Source organism: Lycium barbarum, chromosome 6 (assembly GCF_019175385.1).
Source record: "Lycium barbarum isolate Lr01 chromosome 6, ASM1917538v2, whole genome shotgun sequence".
Classification (NCBI taxonomy): domain Eukaryota; kingdom Viridiplantae; phylum Streptophyta; class Magnoliopsida; order Solanales; family Solanaceae; genus Lycium; species Lycium barbarum.
Window position 1 is genome coordinate 115758534 of NC_083342.1, and position 22248 is coordinate 115780781.

The 22248-nt window shown below is 35.7% G+C and overlaps 2 protein-coding genes across 2 annotated transcripts in view; both read right to left on the bottom strand.

Annotated features, from left to right (window-relative positions):
* Positions 1–1145: 1145 nt before the first annotated feature.
* LOC132644450 (uncharacterized) lies at positions 1146–2201 on the bottom strand. Its single transcript, XM_060361045.1, has 3 exons — positions 2142–2201; positions 1909–2038; positions 1146–1648 (listed from the first exon to the last, which is right to left on the bottom strand). The coding sequence occupies exons 1-3, from the start codon at positions 2199–2201 to the stop codon at positions 1146–1148; spliced, it is 693 nt and encodes a 230-aa protein (XP_060217028.1).
* A 7006-nt stretch (positions 2202–9207) lies between these two features.
* LOC132645709 (phosphatidylinositol 4-kinase alpha 1) overlaps positions 9208–22248 on the bottom strand; it is a 51619-nt gene continuing 38578 nt past the window's right edge. The window contains exons 24-26 of the mRNA XM_060362855.1: positions 20877–21085; positions 9792–9953; positions 9208–9702 (exon numbers count right to left, since the gene is read on the bottom strand). Coding sequence (XP_060218838.1) covers positions 9444–9702; positions 9792–9953; positions 20877–21085 — 630 coding nt within the window. The 3' untranslated portion in view covers positions 9208–9443. The remainder of the gene's footprint in view (positions 9703–9791; positions 9954–20876; positions 21086–22248) is intronic.

The window sequence follows — 22248 nt, forward strand, 5'->3', positions numbered from 1 at the left end:
ATAAACTAGAAACAAATAATTAAATCACGATTAGAATATTTTGTTTCCATCAATCAATTAAGCCTGATCAAGAGTGGGGGCAATCAAGCTAGTACATAGTCAACCTAGTCGGGTAGACGTTAATCCAAAATTTGGCTAGAATGGTTTAATTTAATTAATCTTGAAAAGCCAAGTTGGTACTTTTTATTCCTAAGGCGTTTAAGGCAACATTTGTCCCTTGTGCTATATCACTTTCAATTTGATTGAAATCCCTTCATCCTTATCAATTATTCAGTTGAAGAAACCATTGAGTTTGTCCCATTTTCTATCTCCGTCCACGATATCTTTTTGTCATCTCTATACGCACAGACCATAGTTTTCTAGTTTAATTTGGTATTTTACCCTTTTTCTCCTTTATAAACGTAAACTCAATCAACAATGAGATTACAAAACATAAAAAAATGGCCTTTTCTCGTAGTATGAGAATTGATATTTTTTCTAAAAAGAAAAAAAAAACCGTACGTCTACTATATTTAGTTAGAAAACATCAGATAAGGGTGTATAAAAAGAACGTGTATTTTAATTAGCTCTATATTTAGTTGGAAAACTGTAAAGTTAATGGGCCGACGTTACAAAACTGTGCTATTAATGGTGTCAATTTGTGGGTGAAATCTTTGTAAATTCAACCACGAGCAGGAATGAAGTATATGTGAAATATGAGTATATAGCAAAATGGAGGTGTCTCCTTTTTCCTTAAATTGCCTCAAGTACATGATGACACACGAATTGACAACACAGGAACGAAGTATATATGAGCATGTAGCAAAAGGAGGTGTCTCTTTTCTTCTTTTAAGGTCACATACACAAGTACATGAGTACATGACAACACACGAATTGTTTCCTAGATAAATTACACGCATCACAGAAAAGCTAATTACGATTCTATGCAGAAATTAATGCAAATACTATTTACGTCCTCCTATATATACAAAGAAAGAGAAGAAATTATATTCGAATTTTCATCTTCTTCATCATGATATAGAGCCAGAATTTCCGCTAAGGGAATATAAAATAAATAAAAAAGTAACACATGAAGAAGCCAAGTGTGACAATTGGACATATAGTGTATATATACTCATTAAACAAAAATTGACATTTGTATTAATTCATCGTTGGAACACATGTTGTTCACCTGAGTCTTGATCAACATGGCTAATCCAACGCTTGGGAATTTTTCTGGACTTCAGATTTCCATCATAATTACTACTTGCTATATAAGCAATCTCTAATCCATTTCCAAATGGAAGTGTTAGTGCTCTCAAAACTCTTACTTTGGCATCCAGCACCCCTTTCCAGCTGAACCTACTGCTTACACTTATATTATTCCTTTTGCTTTCACTTTTACATGCCAAAATTGCTCCATGTTGACTCAATTTAACACTACTTAAAGCTCTGGCAAAGTCTTTTTTCCTACCATCAACAATCATAACATCAACCCTATTGATCAGCTTTTTTCTCATTACCTCCTCCACCTCTCCCACCACGACTTCCGGCAAGGACACGTCAGCCAATAACTTGTGCATGGCGCTGACGTATTCTACTCTTGATGCTTCATCCGGTACGACACATACATGCCTCCCCTGTGTGTGTTTCGCCGCTATGGCCAGGCCTGTCGTAAAAGACATACAGTACCTTAAGTACATAATTACTAATAAAAAGATGCATGATCTCTTTAGCAATAATTTTAAGCTTTTAGATGAGGTGATTATACAATTTAATTACTGTAACCTGGTACCAGGGCATGCAAAGTCCCTCGAGTTAATTCTCAATGTCACCCGTTAATAAAACTAAAAATTAAATGATCGAGATTAAGTGTGTTCTATTTAACAGTTATAACTTTATAAATGAAGTAATCACACAATTTAATACCTGTGCTTGTGGGGATATTTGAGTTGCCACTTTCGTGTTTCTTCCGCACTTCAACTATTAATTTTGCGTTATATCCTGCAGCTATGGCTGATAAAAATTCCGCAGCGGTTGTTTTAATTGATATTCCACACTGCATGCATATGAGTCCAATTAATCAATTGAAAGAAAAAAGAATAGAAGGCACGTATATAGATATATAGACAAATTAATAGAAGTAAACTGTTTTTGCTTACTGTTTGTATGGTGTCAAGATAAGCTTTAGAAGCTGTTTCAGGAGACCAAACTAATGTCATCTACATGAAAGAAATTAAATGGTGGATTAATTATCTTGTACAAGAGGTGTTTGGTTGCTATTATATATAAAGTAGATATATAGTTTGTTTCTTGAAAACCGTTGGTATTTTTTATCCACAACACCAAACCTACCTTAGTAGCTAAGCTAGTCAATCAGCTTTTTCTAATTTTTAAAACTGTCTTTTTCTACCGATAGATAATTTAAACTTAGTACTCCTATAGTTATGAGCAACAGATCTATCTACTAGATATAATTCTTTGTTTTTTTAAACTCTATTTTATCATTTGGTAGGACATTATATTATTTGGGTGTTGACATTGAGATATAACACACAAGCAACAACCTTTATAAACTACGGTGTACTTTTCTGAGGCATCTAGCTTACTAGTTCGTTCTATATAGCATGAACCTAATGTAAGAGATGTACTTTATGCTAGCTAATTGACAAAATACCCACATTTACGTGGACATATGGTTGGTTAAATTCTTTTTTTTTTTAATTGTTAAGAATTTGAATTATAGTATAAAGTAAATACGCATGGAAGTGATGCATCGTTGAGTCAACTTCTCCAGTTGTAATTATTTGGAGCGTGATAACTAAATAAAAGTGAACGTTCCTTTTTTAGATTAAACTAGTAAATTTACCCGCGCTTCGCGCGGTCAATAAACTTCTTTTAATATATGTAGACGAAAAATTGAAAGTAACAAATATAAGCAAGATATACATATGAAAGATCTTTTAGAAAAATTAATATATAAGAGAAAAGATACAAAACGGGAAAAAACCTTCAGTAGAAGCATCTCATATGTGTTTTATAATTTTATAATAGAGTTCTCAAGAAATAGTCCTCCACTCATATAGGAATAACTTTTCATATATATGCATATAAAAGTTAGTTCTATGATCAATATTGCTTAAATTATGTAGGAGTATATATTATTCTTATAAATTTGATCGATATAGAAATAAATTTGCTTGTATATGCATGTTAAAGTTAATGACTTAATTCTATCATACATACCCATTTTTTCTAGTTAGCTCCAGCACTTTCCATATAAGCAGTTTCACACAGAGTGGAACGAAAACAAACATATGCTTAAAAACATATGATTATAAATTTTTCATAAGCAAATTCTATTTAGAAAAAAAAAACATATCTTTGAGTAAAAGAAATCAAATTGTTGGTAATTCAACATTTTAAATGCATGATTAATATTGTGTTACCATGTTGAGTTGGACCTTGATTAATCGGAGCGTCAATGCAAGTATTGGACACCGCGCGAGAAGCCAGAAAAACAATAATGTTGTATTACTGCAAATAGTGAAAGAAGTCTGTAAAATACGGGTTTGTGTAGGTTGGATTATCAAAGGAAGTGCAAAATGGCTTACCTAAAACAATAAAAATCAATGCTTGTACATGTATAGTTTTAAAACCAAATAAATTGGTTCCGGAAACCAAGTTCGAGTGGCTCTAAATAACAAATATATTATAAGGTTGTCTTGTTTGACAATATGGGTGTTGGAACTATCAATCCCGACTACTTTAACTTCTATAGGTAGTCAATCTTAAAAGGATACGTACATATGTGAGGTGATCGTTCTTTTAGAAGAACTCCAAATTTGTCCTTGCATTTAAGTTAGACACTCTGTTTCTGCCATGATTGGTGCTATCATTTTCGTTGCCCGCCTCGTTCTCTTCACAAAACATGTTACCGTCTCTAGTGTCGTCGGTGTATCCGTGTTTAATTTGATGGCTTCTCCAAAATTAAAGAGCACATACCATATCAAATGAAGCTTGTTTAATTCAATGCGTGAGCAACGAAACAACTAATAGACAAAATACTGAGTAGTACAATTAACATAAAATGAGGTGGAAAAAATATATGTTGAAGAGGAAAAGAGAATTTGCTGGCCAGTGGGAGGGAGAGGTAAAGGAGAAGGACGGAAAGTGAAGAAAAATAGTTTTAGTTGGAAAAGGGAAAGAGGAATAGTAATTAACAAAGGGAGGTTTTAAAACTGCGAATTTAAAAGGCGTGTCCTTTTAATTTTCTTTAGCAAATTAAATGGCAAAAAAGAAGTAAAGAGGCAAAAAAATAGGAAAAAAGATAAATATGATTTCTGATTTTTTAGAGCGCCACGTAGGCGAGCCTATTGCCTGCTTTTATATATATATATATATATATATATATATATATATATATATAAGATTTTCCCAACTAGTTGCTTACTACATTTAGCCCCTCAATTCTTCTCCTACTCTATAAATCAAAATAGTCAAATCAGATAATTATGTTAAATTTTTACATAAGGTCTACCAATTAATTATCTAATCAAAATCCACTAGGGACGTAGAGAGTTGAGCGTAGACCTTACCATATATTAAGATCTAAAAATAAATAAATAAATAAATAAATAAATAAATAAATAAATAAATAAAAATTAGGAAGACGTGATAACTTATCATGGCTGCCTAGATGATAAATGATGCTCATCAATTACTTGGGTTTTATTCCCGACAATTATATGCACAAACTATATAAGTTGCTCAATCCATTAATAATCAAAACTTTAGTGGTAACTTCATGAATTAAGCTTGTTACATCATTCGTTCGTCTCAAAACTCTTATCTGTTAAACTATAGCTAGCGTGGAGGAATATTAGTGATAATAAGAGCTGAAATACCATGCACAATGGAAAAAATATTTACGCTGTTAGATAAGGATAGTATAAAAAGTCTTTATAATAGTATCATTTATCAATGTATATAACATAAATCTTACTGACAATTATCAAATTCCAGTGCGAAATATTATTAATAATTATTGAAATCTAATTAAACAATGAAGATTACTAGGGTTCAAATTCCAGCAAGGATTAAAATAAAAATTAGTAGGCTATTTCTGCCTATTTATCTAAGCCGTAATTAGAGAGCATATATCTGAAATTTGTGCGGAAGATAACAGCTGTTCGGTGAATAGTCGATGTGTACATTTTCCAAACTGTCCCGAAAATCACAATTTACCAAAGAAAAAGAAAAACAAGGTATCTAAAGTGTATGAATATTATTTTGGTTGATCAATCCTACCCCCCCTGCCAACCGTCTCTTTTCTTCTTTATTTTAGTTTAAAAAGGTATCAAAAAACTGGCGAACGGTTTTGTGAACTTACTAGCGTTTTTAATTAAACCTCCTTTTCTTTATACCTGATAATTAAGGTTATGGCGAGCTGCAGCTTCATTATCAAATCTTGAGTTATCGATCACATTATTCGAGAACATGTTCATGTAAGTTACGTAAAAATTGTGTGAAAGGATGTCCGACGTTTTATTTACATAGGATCCATGATTTAAAGTTTATAATTTTGGCGGTGACCTCAAGTTAATATATAATAATAATTAGGTTCACAATCAAATTTATATATATATGTAGTTAATTTTTTAAATATAAATTCAAGGTTTGAACAAAATTTACTAAATTTACGTGAACCCCGAAGTACAACTTTATAAGGCTAGATCTGCGCCTTGCTTTTTAAGATGCGTAAAAGGGAAAATGGTGTCAAGTTCATGGGATTGTATTATATTATGGGTCGTTTGCACTTTTCTCCCTGTTTTGTGTTGGTCTTTAACTTTTGTCCCTCGATGTAAATAATTTTTTTCAGGGCACAAGTATATATTTTCGCATCATAACATCCCACAAATTATGTCCCGCACTTCTGTTAGACAAAAGTTTGATTTTGAAGGACAATAATTAAAGACTAACCCATTAGAAGGACAAACCGTGCAATTTCTTCTTGTATTAAGCAGCAATACTATCAAGTGAAACCAAATCTTGTGTCATTTCAACCAAAAACCTTAGGAGTTTGGACGTGCAATTTCACGATTTCATCTCATGATATCAAATCAGTGTTTGGACATGCGATTTCATCTCATAATTTCTTGTCATGAGATGAAGTTCCAAATCATCCAAAAAGCCATGATTTGGGATTTCAAATCATGATTTCAAAATTTTAAATGTAAAACTTGACTCATAAGTTTATATTTTATAAAAAAAAGACGAACAAGTTAGTATATATTTTTAACAATTACAATCACCAACCATTTACCAACCGTTATTTATGTTCGTACCATGTGGTAGGATTATACTAAAGAGTATTACAGTACTATTCATGTTAAATTTTGCTTTTTATTGAACTAAAGTTTGATCAATTGATGTTGTATTTTTTATAAAGGCAGTCTATTAGCGTATTAATTTTGTTATGAACTATCACTTGCTCATTTGGTAAGACTGTATAAGAATTGGGAATGTTTTGATAGTTTTCACAACTTGTGAGTTTTATGTATATAAGAAAAAATACAACTTAAGAAATCCAAATTGCATGTCCAAACATGATTTCATCTCATGATTTCGTCTCATGATTTCAAATCATGATTTCAAACCATATCCAAACGGCTCATAATGCATGAACAATTCACTTCCTAACCACCAACCAAACGACCCCTCGGGTGTTAATTGTTGAAGACCTCTAATTCTGTCGTTAGTAAATAGAGAATTGATCTCTGGTTACAAAAGACTGTTCTACAAAATATGATACTATGAAAGTAGTATTCCAATAACAAGAGGTCATTTATGATACTTGTAAAACAGTTAATAACAAATAGAAATTGAAGTTCTGATACACTTGTTTGCAAGTGGAGAAACCTGCTGAGAATCATGGCTAAGTTACAATAATACAAGAGAACTGATCTCTCGAGGCTATCTACGTCGAGGTGCATTAGTTCTAAACTATGTGGAACAGCCGCTGAAATTCATATGCATCGTCCTCAAGCACAAGTCGTGCAGGACTGAAAGGATGGGAAAAGAGTGCCAACTCCTGGCATCAGCAAGCAGTTAGTATAAAGCATGGATAAGAGCCCAAATAAAACGTTACAACTCTATCGAAGTGACGTAAGGTCGGTAAACCTCCGATTGCCGTTATGGAATCATCATCATCGCTATATCTCACCTTGAAGGAACAACTACCATAAGATGAGATCAACAACAATGAACAAGATCAATAATCATATGAGAAAGATCATTAATCATTAGACAATTATCAACAATAATATATGAACCTCAAGAATCATAAGCTTTAGCATTTCTAGAAATGAAGTCATCATAGAGGACATTTGTATGTATGTTTGTATCGAAGAGATCATGCCACAAGAAGGAAAGGGTTAGCCTCAACATACCTTTTCGTCTCCTTAACGTTCTCCTGCCAAGCTCGTAAGTCTACATTGAGGATTCATACTAGAGTTAAGTCTTGGAAACAATCTTAAGTTCGAACTAGAGTAATTAGTAAGCAAGTATAGAATACTCCGATGCAACAAATAATATAACTCTGTCACTACAGTACTACGTACCTCAGTAAATCCACCATAAGCATGGTTCAAAGTCCTCTTTTTCTTTTTCTTTTTTTGTTTCCCACCCAGTGTTCAGTACCCGTATTGGAGCCCGATTATATTCGGATTTGCACCGCGTAGAGCCCCATTCGAGGGGAAGCGCTTCTATCAAAAAAAATTCCATACTCAATCTCGAACCCGAAACCTCTGATTAAGTAAAGAGCAGTCTCATCCGCTGCACCACATTCTTTGGTGATTCAAACTCCTCTAGACCTTGAACTATTGTGTCCAGTAGGACTCAAGTGAGGAATCCACCTCCAAAAAGAATTGGTAGGGACGGGTTCCAGTTCTTCTTTTATATATAACCTTTAATTAAATAATTGATTTCACAGTCCAAATTCTTGGATTTTAATTAAATGATAATTTTCTACACATTTTAAATGAAGAAAGATTTAATAATAAAAAAAAATTGACTGTTTGGTCCTATGTAAAATCTAATTTTAAATGGTAAAAAAGTCGAAATACGTATAGGTCAATCAATAAAAAAATTAAACACGAGCAATGTATTATGTAAAATAACAATTGACGTCAAAATACATCTGACGTTCTTTTAAACGTCAGAAGAATATTATTACATTGACACGGTAACTACATTCAAAATAATTGAGAATCACGTTGAAACTTTATGTGAACACTTCTAACTTCCTAATAAATGACGTCGATGCTTTGTAGCCAATATCACCAAAATAAAACATGAGAAAATCAAACAAAGCTCACTAATCAAAATAAAGCAGGAGAAATCTTAAACCCCCGAAAGCAAGCAAATAGAACTATAATAAAAATTAAAAAACTCCAAATCTCAAATGATGATAAAGGCAGGTTGGTGAGAAAACCTTGAGTGCCGAATTAGAGCTCAAAGGATGACGAACCCTGATTGAGGAGACCGATTATTTTAAGAGTGTAGTAGTAAGTTTAAAGTTTACTTCAAACTCTTACAATATATGTAAAGAAAGTTTGCACCAGATGAACAAAGAGAAATTTTACTCTATTGATCTTAATCTGTACATTAAATGTGGTGTCCATATATATACTACTCTCCAACCAAGAGTTCCAAGAGAATAGCTATTCTAATGTATACACTCTACACCCTTCGAAATACTTCAAGACTTACCAAATTCTTATCACGTGAGGAGCATAGGATCTAGTACAAGGAGTCCTACGTGTCTAGCTTGTCTAACAATTTTTTCTATCAGAATTTAACATACCATGTAATTTAATTTAGGTAAGTATTTTATTAATTAATTAAAGTTACAAATAATGATATACCAAAGGTAATATCTTAGTTGAATTTAGGGTCCTAAATATTAGGACTTCTTACATCATTCAAATAAAAAAATAAAAAAATAAAAAATTTAGTTGATTTCAAAGTTCAAATATTAAGAAAATAATTAATGAATATTTTGTTCAGTGTGAAATTTGTTTTCAAAGGATAACTAATAATAATTTGAGGAAAATAGTAGATGACAATTTTGTCTATTGTAGAGTCTTGGGCAAAAAGTTTGATCAATATTTCTAAGGTCTTTCATGCTTATATATATATATATATAGAGAGAGAGAGAGAGAGAGATTTATATTAGGGCAGAAACCTTTTCCAAATACCAGCTCAACTAATTATAGACAATTATCTTTAGTTAGCTTTTACACGCTAATTAGTGTATAAATATTAAACCAAAAAATTCCACACCCCCCACTCTTCCCCGAGAAATAAAAAAGAATTACCCATATGTGATACATACATTTCCATTATCATAGATGACAAGTGGACAGAATATACAGTTTCTATGAAACTCTGCAGCAACTCCCTCACTTTTCTATGCCCTGCTGCATATATTGTATCAAATCATACCCCGCAGTCGTCCACTTGTTGTACGCATCACTACATGCACGAATCATGTAATTGGCTGCTTCACGCTCACTCATCTCAGGATGAAATCTCTTCCGAAGATTTCCTATGGGGTCACCCCTGCTAAAGCAAGGCAATCCGCTATCTAACATCATCAAAACTGTGTTTATTATCCCATCCATGTAGCGACGTGCAGCAAGGTAACCCTTGACACACAAGCTGGAAAACAACCAATCCAAGCCTCAGCATAAGAAAAAAGTAATTCATACATAAAGTACAGCGCAATTGGCCCAACGAAGACCACTGACCTTACAAACAGGTACCATGTGTCACTTTTCATTGCTCCAGACGGGTCAATTAATTGGGTCATCTCATGACTCAGCTTGAAATGAGCGCTTTCAAATCGCATATTTCCACCAGGAGAAATTTCCAGGATAAAACCAAAATCAATATGGACAAGCCTACCAGCACTGCAGAACAATATTAAAAAGGAAATTTATAAGAAGATGAATCAATATTACCCGACCAATGATGATAAGCTGGAAAATATGTCTATTTATTTCAGAATAATGTATTTTCTTCTTTGGAGTGTCCAAAAGTATATGTCCACTTCATGAACTCGTCCACAAAAAACTCTCCACCATCCAATGTGGAAACAGCATTTTGAAAAGGATTGCACAGTTACGAAGTGAAATTAATTCACATTATTTAGTTCTTGGTTTGTTAAAAGACTCATTTAAAACGGGTTTATTCAACTATCTATGCAAGCTAGAAACACCGCCATTACTCTTGAATAACCAATTGAGTCCACATGAGCTCGAACAATTAAGCCATTAGCCATCAAAATATATACAATACGAGCTAGTTGAACTTGCCTCATGATAGTGTTTCCTTGAGTCTCCTAATAGACATTGCTAAATGCAACTATCACACAGCAATGGCATGTATGTAGCCAAATAAAGGGGTCGTTTGGTACATGGTATTAGCTGGGATATTCCAGCACTAACTGTAGGATTAATTTTGTACCATGTTTGGTAGAATGTATAAATTTATCATGTGATAAACTTATACCTTGTACCAAACAAAGTATAAAGTGCATCCCAAACTTAAAGATGGAATATCCCATCTTATCCTATTAATCCTGGGATTATTTTATCCCATCTCCTAGATGGGATAAATTAGTCCCAGGATTATAATCCTGAGATAATTTTGTCTACGTACCAAACGACCCCTTAGTATATAACTTATAACTTTATATGCAGAATAGTTACATGTTGGTTGCAAATTGCACATTATCATTCATCATCATGTGTATCAGCAATCTTATATTAGACAAAAGTTTAAGTCCCTATGTTTTCTTAATCTCAGCCTTCATGAAAAGCTTTCAAATAATATCAAGAATAGAAGCATACTTTATGACACATTGTTGACACGTAAGGCGGAATGCATAATGAGGATACCCTTGATCGTGTTAATTAATTAGCATGATTTTGGGAGACTACTTTTTCTAACGTAATTACAGAATAAAATATTTTCTTTTATTGTAATTGATTGTCTTTCCTTAATTAGTTATAGGATTCATTGAATAAATACATCTTCGTGATACTAGAGCCAAGATCCATCCCATTTCCTCAATTAGTTATAAGTTATAAAGATATACAGAATAAGAGGGTTTCTTCTTCTAAAAATTTTCATGGTATCAGAGCTAGATCCATCCCATTTCTTGGTTCCCGATGTTGAGCCCCCACATTATGCTGTCCACACTCCAGTTTGCAGGCCACGGCGTGTGAGGAGGTGTTGATTGTCCCACATAGGTGGATTATGAGTTTCTTGGTCTTCTTATATGATCCTAGGCAATCCTCACTTCATGAGTGATCTTTTAGAGTTGAGTTAGGCCCAAAGTCCGTTCCAAGTATACTAGAAACTCTTAGCTAGGGATGGAAAAATTCCCATAAAACATGATCTGCCCATTTATCAAAACAAACAAACCCATTTCATCCCTTTAAAAAATGGGCTAATATGTAGCCCAATTTGACCCATGAGAGATCTTATCAAAATATTTTCAAAATAACATATTTTTACACATATGTTACAAATTGGCATAATGAAGAAGAAAGAAATAATTGATCAAAACACCCCTACCTATCACGTTTTTAGTTTCATACTTAAACTATGCCTTGTTTATAATAAACCCTTGAACTATAAACTTTAAAGTGCTAAAACCCCCCGGCATAACAGATGGCTAAGTGTGTGTTAACACCTCCTTAGAGGCACGTAAAGTGCAATAAAAGTCATTTACGCGGCTTTTATAATGGCTAATTAAGGCAGACATCAAATTTTATATTTTTTTGTTGGTTCTTTTTATTCTTCTTCAGGTCTTTTTCTTTCTATAAAGAAGTCCTTTTTTTTCAATAAGACACTTAAACTTCGTAAGAATCTTATGACCCCTTATCCTTGTTCATGATGGAATTATTAACCCCTTATAGACCCATGTGGCATAGAGAGTCACCTCACTCTCCAAGAGAGACTGAGATGAGCAAAAAGTACCTTTTTAAATTTTTAAATTATTTTTCTACATTTTATTTGTAGAGATACTACTTATTATTTAGTTTTTCAGGACTTTTTCTTTTCTTTTCCCGTTATCTTCCCCACCGACATTGCGTTACCCTTTCTCTTCTTTTATCTTCTGTAAATCAAGTTTTCTTCTGCATCACTGTTCTTCGTTTTCCTTTTTCCCTTTTCTTCTTGGCTAATTGTAGTGGAGTTCATATTTTGAGGGAGAAATACTAAAGAATCATGATGCTGAGGTTTTCCGGCCAGAATTTATATTTTGACCACTTGGCTCTGTTGAATCAATTTTTTCTCAGTTTGTTTTGAAAAGGCTATATTATTGCATTTTTTTCTTCTTCCTTCTTTGAGTTTGATTCGGTGACTGGTGCGTGATTTGCACTCACTTTTGGCTTGGCTGAAAAAGGAGGTATATATGCTACTTTGAAGTTGTTGGAGGGGTCATATAACCCTTGTAAAAGTGCAAGTGTCTTCTTGAAAAAAGAGGACTAGTTTAGGGAGGACTATGTATTTTCTCTTCTATAAATGAGGTCTTCTTCCTCATCTTCTTCCCTTTCTCTACATCTGATATTTTTGGGTATGTAAATGTGGGTTTAGATTTGAAATTTTTCTCTTTCTTTTTCAACCCTAAGATATGATGAAATCAAAGATTATAGAATAAAATCACGGTGAAACCAAACCAAATGGGAGCTGATTTGCTTCAATTTCGCTAAAACCAAGGATCTCTCAATTTAAATGGGACAAAAATGTCGTCCTTCATGTTTTCTCAGTACCTTTTCTTTTCTTCCATTTTTACTTTTAATTCCTTTTAATTTCTTTTTTCTTTTTTTACTTATTTAATTAGGATTTATGTGGAAAAATAAAACCACTAATAGTTTAAGCAAAATCTGGGAAAAAATTAAATAACATGGTGTAGTGCCACTTGGCACTATTTGAAATTCTTTTGGGAGAGTGAACACACATAAATAGTATATGATGAGGAGGGGATTTAGCACTTGAAAGATATAGTTTAGGGGAGTAACATAAACAAGGTATATTTAAGTATGAAACTGATAAAAACTTGATAGTTTAAGGAGGACTTTGACCAGAATATGTTATATTAGATACAAAAAAATTGTAAAAGAACAAACAAAGAAATTAAAACTTAGTAAGAATTGAGTGTGTTGGGTTATGACCCATTATTTAACCCATTTCAGCCCAACCCCAGTAACTTCTGGACTTTGATCCATTATTTCAAGAAAAAATAAGTTATACTCCCTCCGTTTTAATTTATGTGAACCCATTTGACGGGGCACTGCGTTTAAGAAAGAAGAGAAGACTTCTAAATTTGTGGTCCTAAATGAGTCACATATATTTTGTGTGGCTATAAATCATTGCATAAAGGTAAAGTGTTTCCAAATATAGAAAGAGGTCATTCTTGTTGGCACGGACTAATAAAGAAATAGGTTCACATAAATTGAAACAGAGAGAGTATTAGATACAAAAATTATAAAAGAACAAACAAAGAAATTAAAACTTAGTAAGAATTGAGAAGGTTGGGTTATGACCCGTTATCCAACCCATTTTAGCCCAACCCAAGTAACTACTGAACGAGCCAATTACCCGCCCATTGATTAACTTAACCCATTTTGACCCACTCAAACTCAACCCAACCCCGCCCATTTGACACCCCTACTCTTACCCTTTGAGTGATAATAAATACTACTTTTACGATTACTCATTTCAATATATGGGGTCCTACTCAAATTAATTCTTTGTTTGAAAATTGATGGTTTGTTAACTTTTTTTATAGGATGACTTGGATGAATCTATTAAAGAAAGGCCAAAAGTAAGGTTTTCTCTTGCTTTCAGTCATCTCATAAGATAATTTGTAGTCAATTTGAGGTTAAGATAAAAATCTTGTGAACTGACAATGGTAAAAAAAAAAAAATACATGGATAAAAGATTTGGTGTTTATCTGGAATTCAATGAGATAATCATCAAACTAGTTGTCCCTACACCAGTGCACAAAATGGGGTTGCTGAAAGAAACAATTCGAAGTGACAAAATTTATTATATTTACCATAAATCTACCAAAAACCGACTATAGGGATTCCAGTCTAATTGTCTATCTTATCAAAATTGCAACTTAACACCCTCCGTTTTCAGAGTCCTCTAAACTCGCCCCGGGAGGGGCGTACCAAAACCGCTCCGGGCGTAAATGAAAGGCGTAGATCCATAACGCATACACCCTAGAATTTGAGGCGTAAGTCCTGGGCGTAAAGGCGTACGCCTCAAGCATAAATTTGATTTTTATTGTTTCAAAAGTATTTTTTCTATAAATTATGATTTTTATTATTGGTATAATGAAATTTATACTTTATGTTATCATGTTTTCATGTTGTACTGATTTTTCCTAAAATATACAACAACAACCCAGAGAAATCCCACAACGTGGGGTCTGGAGAGGGTAGAGTGTACGCACACCTTACTCCTACCAAGGTAGGACGGCTATTTCCGAAAGACCCTCGGCTCAATAAAAAGCATAAAAAGAGGTCAGGTAAGGCTAAGAGATTCAAAGCGATATGGAAATGCAAATAACGAAAGCGACACAGATAAACCAGGACAATCAAAGCACAGGAAATAACAGATAATAGCATAAATCAAAGCACAAGAAATTATACTGCAATAATGCGACTACTAATAAGGAAGGATAACGAGACTATCTACTAGCCTTCTACCCGAATCTGGGTCCTCCAAACCCTCCTATCTAAGGTTATATCCTCGGTAAGCTGTAACTACGCCATGTCGTGTCTGATTACCTCTCCCCCAATACTTCTTCAGCCCACCCCTACCTCGTCTGAAACCATCCATGGCCAACCTCTCACACCTCCGCACTGGGGCATCTGTGTCTCTCCTTTTCACATGCCCAAACCATCTCAACCTCGCTTCCCGCATCTTGTCTTCCACCGAGGCCACTCCCACCTTATCCCGAATATCCTCATTCCTAATCCTGTCACTCCTGGTGTGGCCACACATCCATCTCAACATTCTCATCTCGGCAACTTTCATCTTTTGAACGTGAGAGATCTTAACTGGCTAACACTCCGCCTCATACAACATAGTCGGTCTAACCACCACTTTGTAGAACTTGCCCTTAAGTTGTGGTGGTACCTTCTTGTCACATAGCACTCCGGAAGCGAGTCCCCATTTCATCCACCTTGCCCCAATACGATGTGTGACATCATCGTCAATCTCCCCGCTGCCTTGCATAATAGACCCAAGATACTTGAAACTACTTTTCTTCTGGATGGCCTGGGTACCAAGCCAGCCTCTTGAGGTGCTTCACTGAACTTGCACTCTAAGCTATGTTACTCGGACTCTTCAAAAATGGACACGGGTGCGTGTCGGATCCTCCAAAAGTAGTGCATTTTTTAAGGATCCGACATGGGTGCGGCTACATTTTTGGAGAGTCCGAGCAACATAGACTATAAGTACTCTGTCTTGGTCCTACTCAGCTTAAACCCTTTAGACTCCAGAGTATGTCTCCAACCCTCCAGCTTAGCGTTAACTCCGCTACGAGTCTCGTCAATCAGGACTATGTCATCCGCGAAAAGCATACACCATGGCACCTCATCTTGAATTTGCCGCGTCAATCCATCCATCACCAAAGCAAATAAAAACAGACTAAGAGCTGATCCTTAATGCAACCCCATCACAACTGGAAAGTGCTCTGAGTCTCCTCCTACTGTCCTTACCCTGGTTTTGGCTCCCTCATACATGTCCTTGATTACCCTCATGTACGCTACAGGTACACCTTTAGCCTCCAAGCATCTCCATAGGATCTCTCTTGGAACTTTGTCGTAAGCCTTTTCTAGGTCGATGAATACTATGTGTAAGTCCCTCTTCCTCTCCCTATACTGCTCCACCAGTCTTCTCACAAGATGGATGGCTTCTGTAGTTGAGCGTCCCTGCATGAATCCGAACTGGTTCTCTGAAATAGACACGCCTCTCCTCACCCTCATCTCCACCACCCTTTCCCACGCTTTCATAGTATGGCTTAGCAGCTTGATACCTCTATAGTTGTTGCAACTCTGAATATCTCCCTTATTCTTGTACAGAGGGATCATTACACTCGACCTTCATTCTTCAGGCATCATTGCCATCTTAAAGATGACATTAAACAACCTAGTCATTCACTCCAAACCTGCCGGGCCCGCGCTCTTCCAAAATTCCCCAGGAATCTCGACAGGTTCGGTCGCTCTTCCCCTGCGCATCCTACGAACAACACCCTTAACCTTCTCAACCTTAATACTCCTGCAATACCCAAAATCGCGACGCCTTCCTGAATGTTCTAAATCTCCCAACACAATGTCTCTGTTCCCTTCTTCATTCAAGAGTTTGTGGAAGTATGACTGCCATCTCCGTCTAATGAGAGTCTCCTCTACCAATACTTTGCCATGCTCGTCCTTGATGCACTTCACTTGATCCACATCACGTGCCTTTCTCTCCCTCGCCTAGGCTAGCTTGAACAATTTCTGGTCCCCTCCTTTCTCCTCTAGTTCAGCATAAAGGCATTCAAAAGCTACCGTTTTTGCCGTCGAAACCGCCAACTTCACCTCCTTCCTCGCCATCTTATAAAGTTCCCTATTCGTCCACTTCTCCACCTCATCCTTGCTTTCTATCAACTTCGCATACGCCACCTTCTTTGCTTCCACCTTCCCTTGAACTTCTCCATTCCACCACCAGTCCCCTCGATGCTGACCACGACTACTTGTCGAGACCCCCAACACTTCCCTTGCTACCACCCTAATGCAACTAGCCGTCCTATCCCACATACTGGTCGCATCCCCACTACTATCCCAGGCCCCCATATCCTTCAATTTCTCTCCCATCTCCAGGGCACTAGTCGTGGTCAAACTCCCCCATTTGATCCTAGGTCGGTCATCCACGACCCTCTTCTTCCTCGTCATCTTGATCCCTAAATCCATCACCAAGAGCTTATGTCGGGTTGTAAGGTTATCGCTCGGAATGACCTTACAATCTTTGCACAGAAACTCGCATAAAAAATAGCACTGCCATAAATAGTTTTTTTTAGATGACTATGCCTGAAATTGATATGATACAGATTTCATAGCACTATGTTCCTGAAGCAACTTTATCCATTTGTTGTCATTGTTCTTAACTTTTTGCCCTTCTCCTTCTTTGGATATACAAATAAAAGTTAGTGCAAACATTAGTTGAGGTCGGGAAGGACTGATAGATCTGGAAATTGATGATGAAGTGAACGAAGATTTCATTTTAAAGATTATCTAGACTATTATCATTTTTCGTGGTGTTGTATTTCTCAAATGATATTTATAATAATTCTTTTAAATTATTGGTGATTTATTTGAATTTATTTGCAGAATTTTAATGAAAACTTTACTTTTGCTTATTTTTTAGTAATAAAATTATAAAATTGAATATACGTGAGACATACGCCCCGTAGATCCATGGGACTTAAGCCCCGTGTACCGGGGCTTGCGCCTCGCCTCACGCCCCTGCCTCTTAAAACATTGCTCTAGAGAATTTAAAACGCACAGTATAATGTTCCTCCAAAGATGTTTGGGCTTGCCTACTTTGTTCACTCTAGATTCTGAGAAACTGGATCCTAGAGCTGTTAAATGTGTCTTTCTTGGTATTCTCCTACATAAAATGGTTATAAATACTATTATCCTTCCTCATGGATGTTACCTTTTGAGAGTCTGAACCCTATTTCAGAATTACACCATCACCTCTTTAAGGAAGGAGTGTTAAGGAGAAGAGATAAATCTTCCTAGTTCCACTGTTGAAACCACCACCACATAGGATAATGAAATTGGAGAAAGAATTCAAGGGGAGACTATTGGACGTTGGGATAGACCTGATTTGATAACTTACTCAAGAACAAGCATTACGCAATCTACTGAAGTTGAATCCTTGATATGATCCTAGGAAGCTCCTAGACGATTATGAAGGCTAAAACTCTTGTTGGAGCTTTGAAGGTGCATTTCCATGCCAAACACCCCTGGACGAGAGAGATGGGGCCTTTGGAGGCCATGGAAGAACAAGCCACAAGGGTGTGGATGATTGCTTGGAAGGTAGCTTGGCAAGTCGAGGAGAATGCTACTATTCAAAGTGGTTAAATGCGCAAAGTGGCTAGAAGTGCAATCATGGGGCTAAGGTTGCAATTGGAGGTCATATTTGCAAGTTATGAGGCTAAGATTGCAATTGGGGGACATATTTGCAAGATAAGAGGCTAAGATTACAATTGGAGGTCTTATTTGCAAGATATGGGTCTTTGGATGCAATTGAAGACCCATGTGGCTATTTTTGCAAAAGAGCCACTTTAGGGCCTTTTGATGTAATAGCCTTAGTATAAATAGACCATTAGTCTTCCATTTACATTCAGCTTGAGATTTATGATGAAACTCTTATGAGTGTGTTTTCTCCTTGTATGGAGCTAGTTTAGCTAGGATTAGCTAGTATTAGGATTAGTGGGTGGATTCCCTTAACTCTTACCTTGAACCTCTCTTGGATGATCTATGATTAGATTTCCATGTATGAGTTTGAGTCTCTTCTTCCTTGGAATGAATTCATCTTAGATTGTTTTTGATTAATAGGTGTAGGTTTCCTTTCCTATGTTGACTAGTCACAATTGTAGTTGATTAATTCCTTTCTTTCTTCTAAATCTCATCTCCTTTTCCTCTATTCTCATCTCTAACTTTCTATCTATCTTAATTTCCGCATTTTGATTATTTGATTCGGTTTACCCCAAATCGATCTGTATCAATCCTCTTCTACTGATGAGTTATCTACATTTCCTAATGAGTTAAAGTTTGCCTATTGCTCATAGAAAAGGAGTCAAGTCTTATACCAAACATTCTTTATTTTATTTCTCCTGTAATCCCATGTCTCCCTACGATAGAGCCTTTGCCTTATTTATTTCTTCTGTGTTTATCCCCCGGGATTTGGAGGATATCTTTTGTACATCCTAAATGGAAGCGAGTTATGACTAAAGAAATGTCTGGTAAAAAAATAAGACTCGAGAACTTATCACTTCACCACCCAACAAGAAGTTGGTTGACTGAAAATGAGCCTTCATTGTGAAGGAATGACCCGATTGAAAGATTTTAAGCAAGATTGATGGGTAAGGGATTCACTCAAACTTATGGAGTCGAGTATCAAGAGACATTTTCCCCGTTGCAAAGATGAACGTATCAAAAATCTTTTATCCTGTGCAGCTAATCTTGATTGGGACGAAGTGTATTTGGAGATCCTCCAGGATTTGACACTGAAGAAAGTCTTGTATGGATTGAAACAAACCCCCAGACGTTTGACAGATTCTGCAAAGGGATGATCTCTTTTAGTTACCAACAAAGCAATGTCGATCACACCCTCTTCATGAGACATCAAAAGGGTAAACTCACTTTTCTCACAGTTTATGTTGATGACATAGCAATGACAGGATATTAACAAAAAGGATATGACCTGATTGAAGAAGCTGTTAGCAGAAGAAATTCAGATCAAAGATCTATGGAAGTTGAAATATTTCTTGGGGATTGAGGTCGCTAGATCAAAAACGAGAATCTTTATTTTTCAAAGGAAGTTTATTATAGATCTCTTGAAAGAAACTGGTATAAAATGTTGCAAGCCAAGCACAATCGCCTATTGAAAGTAATTACAAGTTACAAATAGGGGGTGGAAAGTTAGTTGATAAGGAGAGATATCAGAGGTTGGTTGGAAGACTCATTTGTCACTCTCACACTAGACTATGCATAGCCTATTATGTCAGCTTGGTGAGTCGGTTCATGCATGATCCCTGAGATCCTCATATGTCAGTTGTCTTTCACATTTTGTGGTATTTGAAGTCTGCTCCAAGGAAATGTTTGCTTTTCTCTAAACATGGTCACCTCCAAATAGAAGCTTTTACAGACGCAGATTAGGTTGGATCTTTAGATGACAGAAGATCAACATCCTGTTATTGTACACTCATAAGAGGGAACCTAGTTACTTGGAGAAGCAAAAAGCAAAGTATAGTTGCCAGATCTAGTGTGGGAGTAGAATATAGAGCTATTGCTCAATGTTTGTGAGCTTCTTTGGCTACAAAGTTATTAGAAAAATTAAGATTGTCTGAAAAAGAAAAACTTTCCTTGTACTGCAACAACAAAGCTGTAAGCAATATAGCTTAGAATCTTGTTCAACATTGACCAAACAAAACTTATTGAAATTATTTGGCACTTCATCAAAGAGAAAGTCACTCATGGTACCTAGAGTATGCTTCATGTACCATCAAAAAACAATTAGCCAATGTGCTTAGAAAAGGCCTCGGCAAAAGGACTTTTCATACTTTGATTTGCATATTGGGCATGTGGGACATCTTTGCTCCAACTTGAGGGGGAGGGTTAATTGTGTTAATTGATTAGCATGATTTTAGGAGTCGTTATTCTTCCTAGCGTAATTATAGAAATAGCATATTCCTTTTATTGTAATTGATTATCTTTCCCTAATTAGCTATAAGCTTCATTGTAATGTAAAGATTATACAAACATGCAAGAAGTCTTTCTTCTAAAATTCTTCAGGAACATATAAATTAGTTTGAAAAAATACACTTTCAGACAGATGTAAAGGCAGGTATCCTTTGTTGTGCATATTTTATCTCCACTTAGCTCCTGCACTTGAACTGTTGAAACATTTTAAAACATTTCTATCATGGCATGACGATATTTTAGAGGCTTTCTGCATCTTAAGTAACACCAAACTTGACATAGATAAAGTGTAATTTTGCAACCATTAGTACTATGACAGAGGACAGAGGTGCTTACCTGTCAATCAGAAGGTTCCCATTATGTCTATCCTTAGGTTGAAGCAACAAGCTAGCAACTGCATAACCTGCACTGCTTATGATGAAGTTCTCACGAGCAGCTTCAAAACCAGGAGAACCAACAGGCCCATAGTCCTGTTGGAAAATTTCATATAGACCACCATCAGTCGTCTCACCCATCTGACTTCTGCTCCGTGTGTTGGGTACGACCTGCAAAAGGGACAGATGTGAAAAGATTTTGGAGGTAAGAAGGCTGTCATGACTACATAAAACTAAGCGATCTCATCACCATTGTATACACGTAATATCATCTTTCTTCTGTACTGTGATGTAAGTAAGCTACCACCATGTATTGCGTGCTAGGTTCTCACCCAAAGAAAGGCATATGTACACAAATTGATCACTGAAAATATTCTATATACTATAAAGATAAATCTAAGATACGAGGGAACCAGGAAAAGATAGGAAAAGTTAAGCATTTGTTACAGCAACACAAGGGCCAATGGGTTGGTTAACGATTCGGCCGAACTCAGTAATTTTGGTCCACTCTGAATTTGTCTTGAGAAATTCAGTAGAATATGCACAAATTATTCATTTTGAACCCAGTAACTTGGGAGAACTAGAATCTCGAACCCATAAGCTTCAAATTCTGGCTCCGCCTCTACAGGAACACAGTTTAGTAACCAATATTTGCCGCCTATCCTGTAGGTGATCATTACATTCCTTTAACAACCATTTGCATTCAAGCCTTCAATTACTCGATAAGATTCAGCAGACAGTTCAGTTTTCCTAATTGCACTCTAAGTTGATAAAATTATCAGTTGTTATCTCACTAGGACCCTCTTTAACTAGGAACACAATATGTATGTCTGTGTAATTTGGCGTAATAACCATTTATTGATTGCTGGCCAGACAATCGACAATTGCACTTGTTGAAAAACAAAAAGAGGATAGCTGGGGAGAAATCTGGGGATTTGTGCGTAATGAATTTTAGATGGAACTACTACCTTGGTCATTTTCAAATATCTAGCGGCTCAGCAGTTTTAGTGGATGACATGACAATGAAGATGTTAACACATAAAAGTAAAATAAGATGGCTGAAAAGGTCAAAAGGAGGAGCAGTCTGTAATATGAAGATACCTAACAAAGTGATAGGCAAACTCTACATAACAGATGTATGACTAGCAATATTAAACAGGAGTAAAAGTTAGGCATTCAAGGCCCAACATATCCAAAAGATGAATGTCATAAAAATGTGGATGTTAAGATGGGATGTATGGGCATACTATTAGGCAGATTAGAATGACCAAATTTGAAAGAGAGTGCAAGTAGCACATATAGAGGATAAAATAAGGGAAGGTTGACCAAGATGG

Coding starts and splice junctions, on each gene's coding strand:
- LOC132644450 (XM_060361045.1), bottom strand. CDS start 2,201: ATGACATTAGTTTGGTCTCCTGAAACAGCTTCTAAAGCTTATCTTGAC. Junction 2,039..2,141: donor ATCTTGACACCATACAAACA/GTAAGCAAAAAC, acceptor ATATGCATGCAG/TGTGGAATATCAATTAAAAC. Junction 1,649..1,908: donor AAATATCCCCACAAGCACAG/GTATTAAATTGT, acceptor CTTTTACGACAG/GCCTGGCCATAGCGGCGAAA.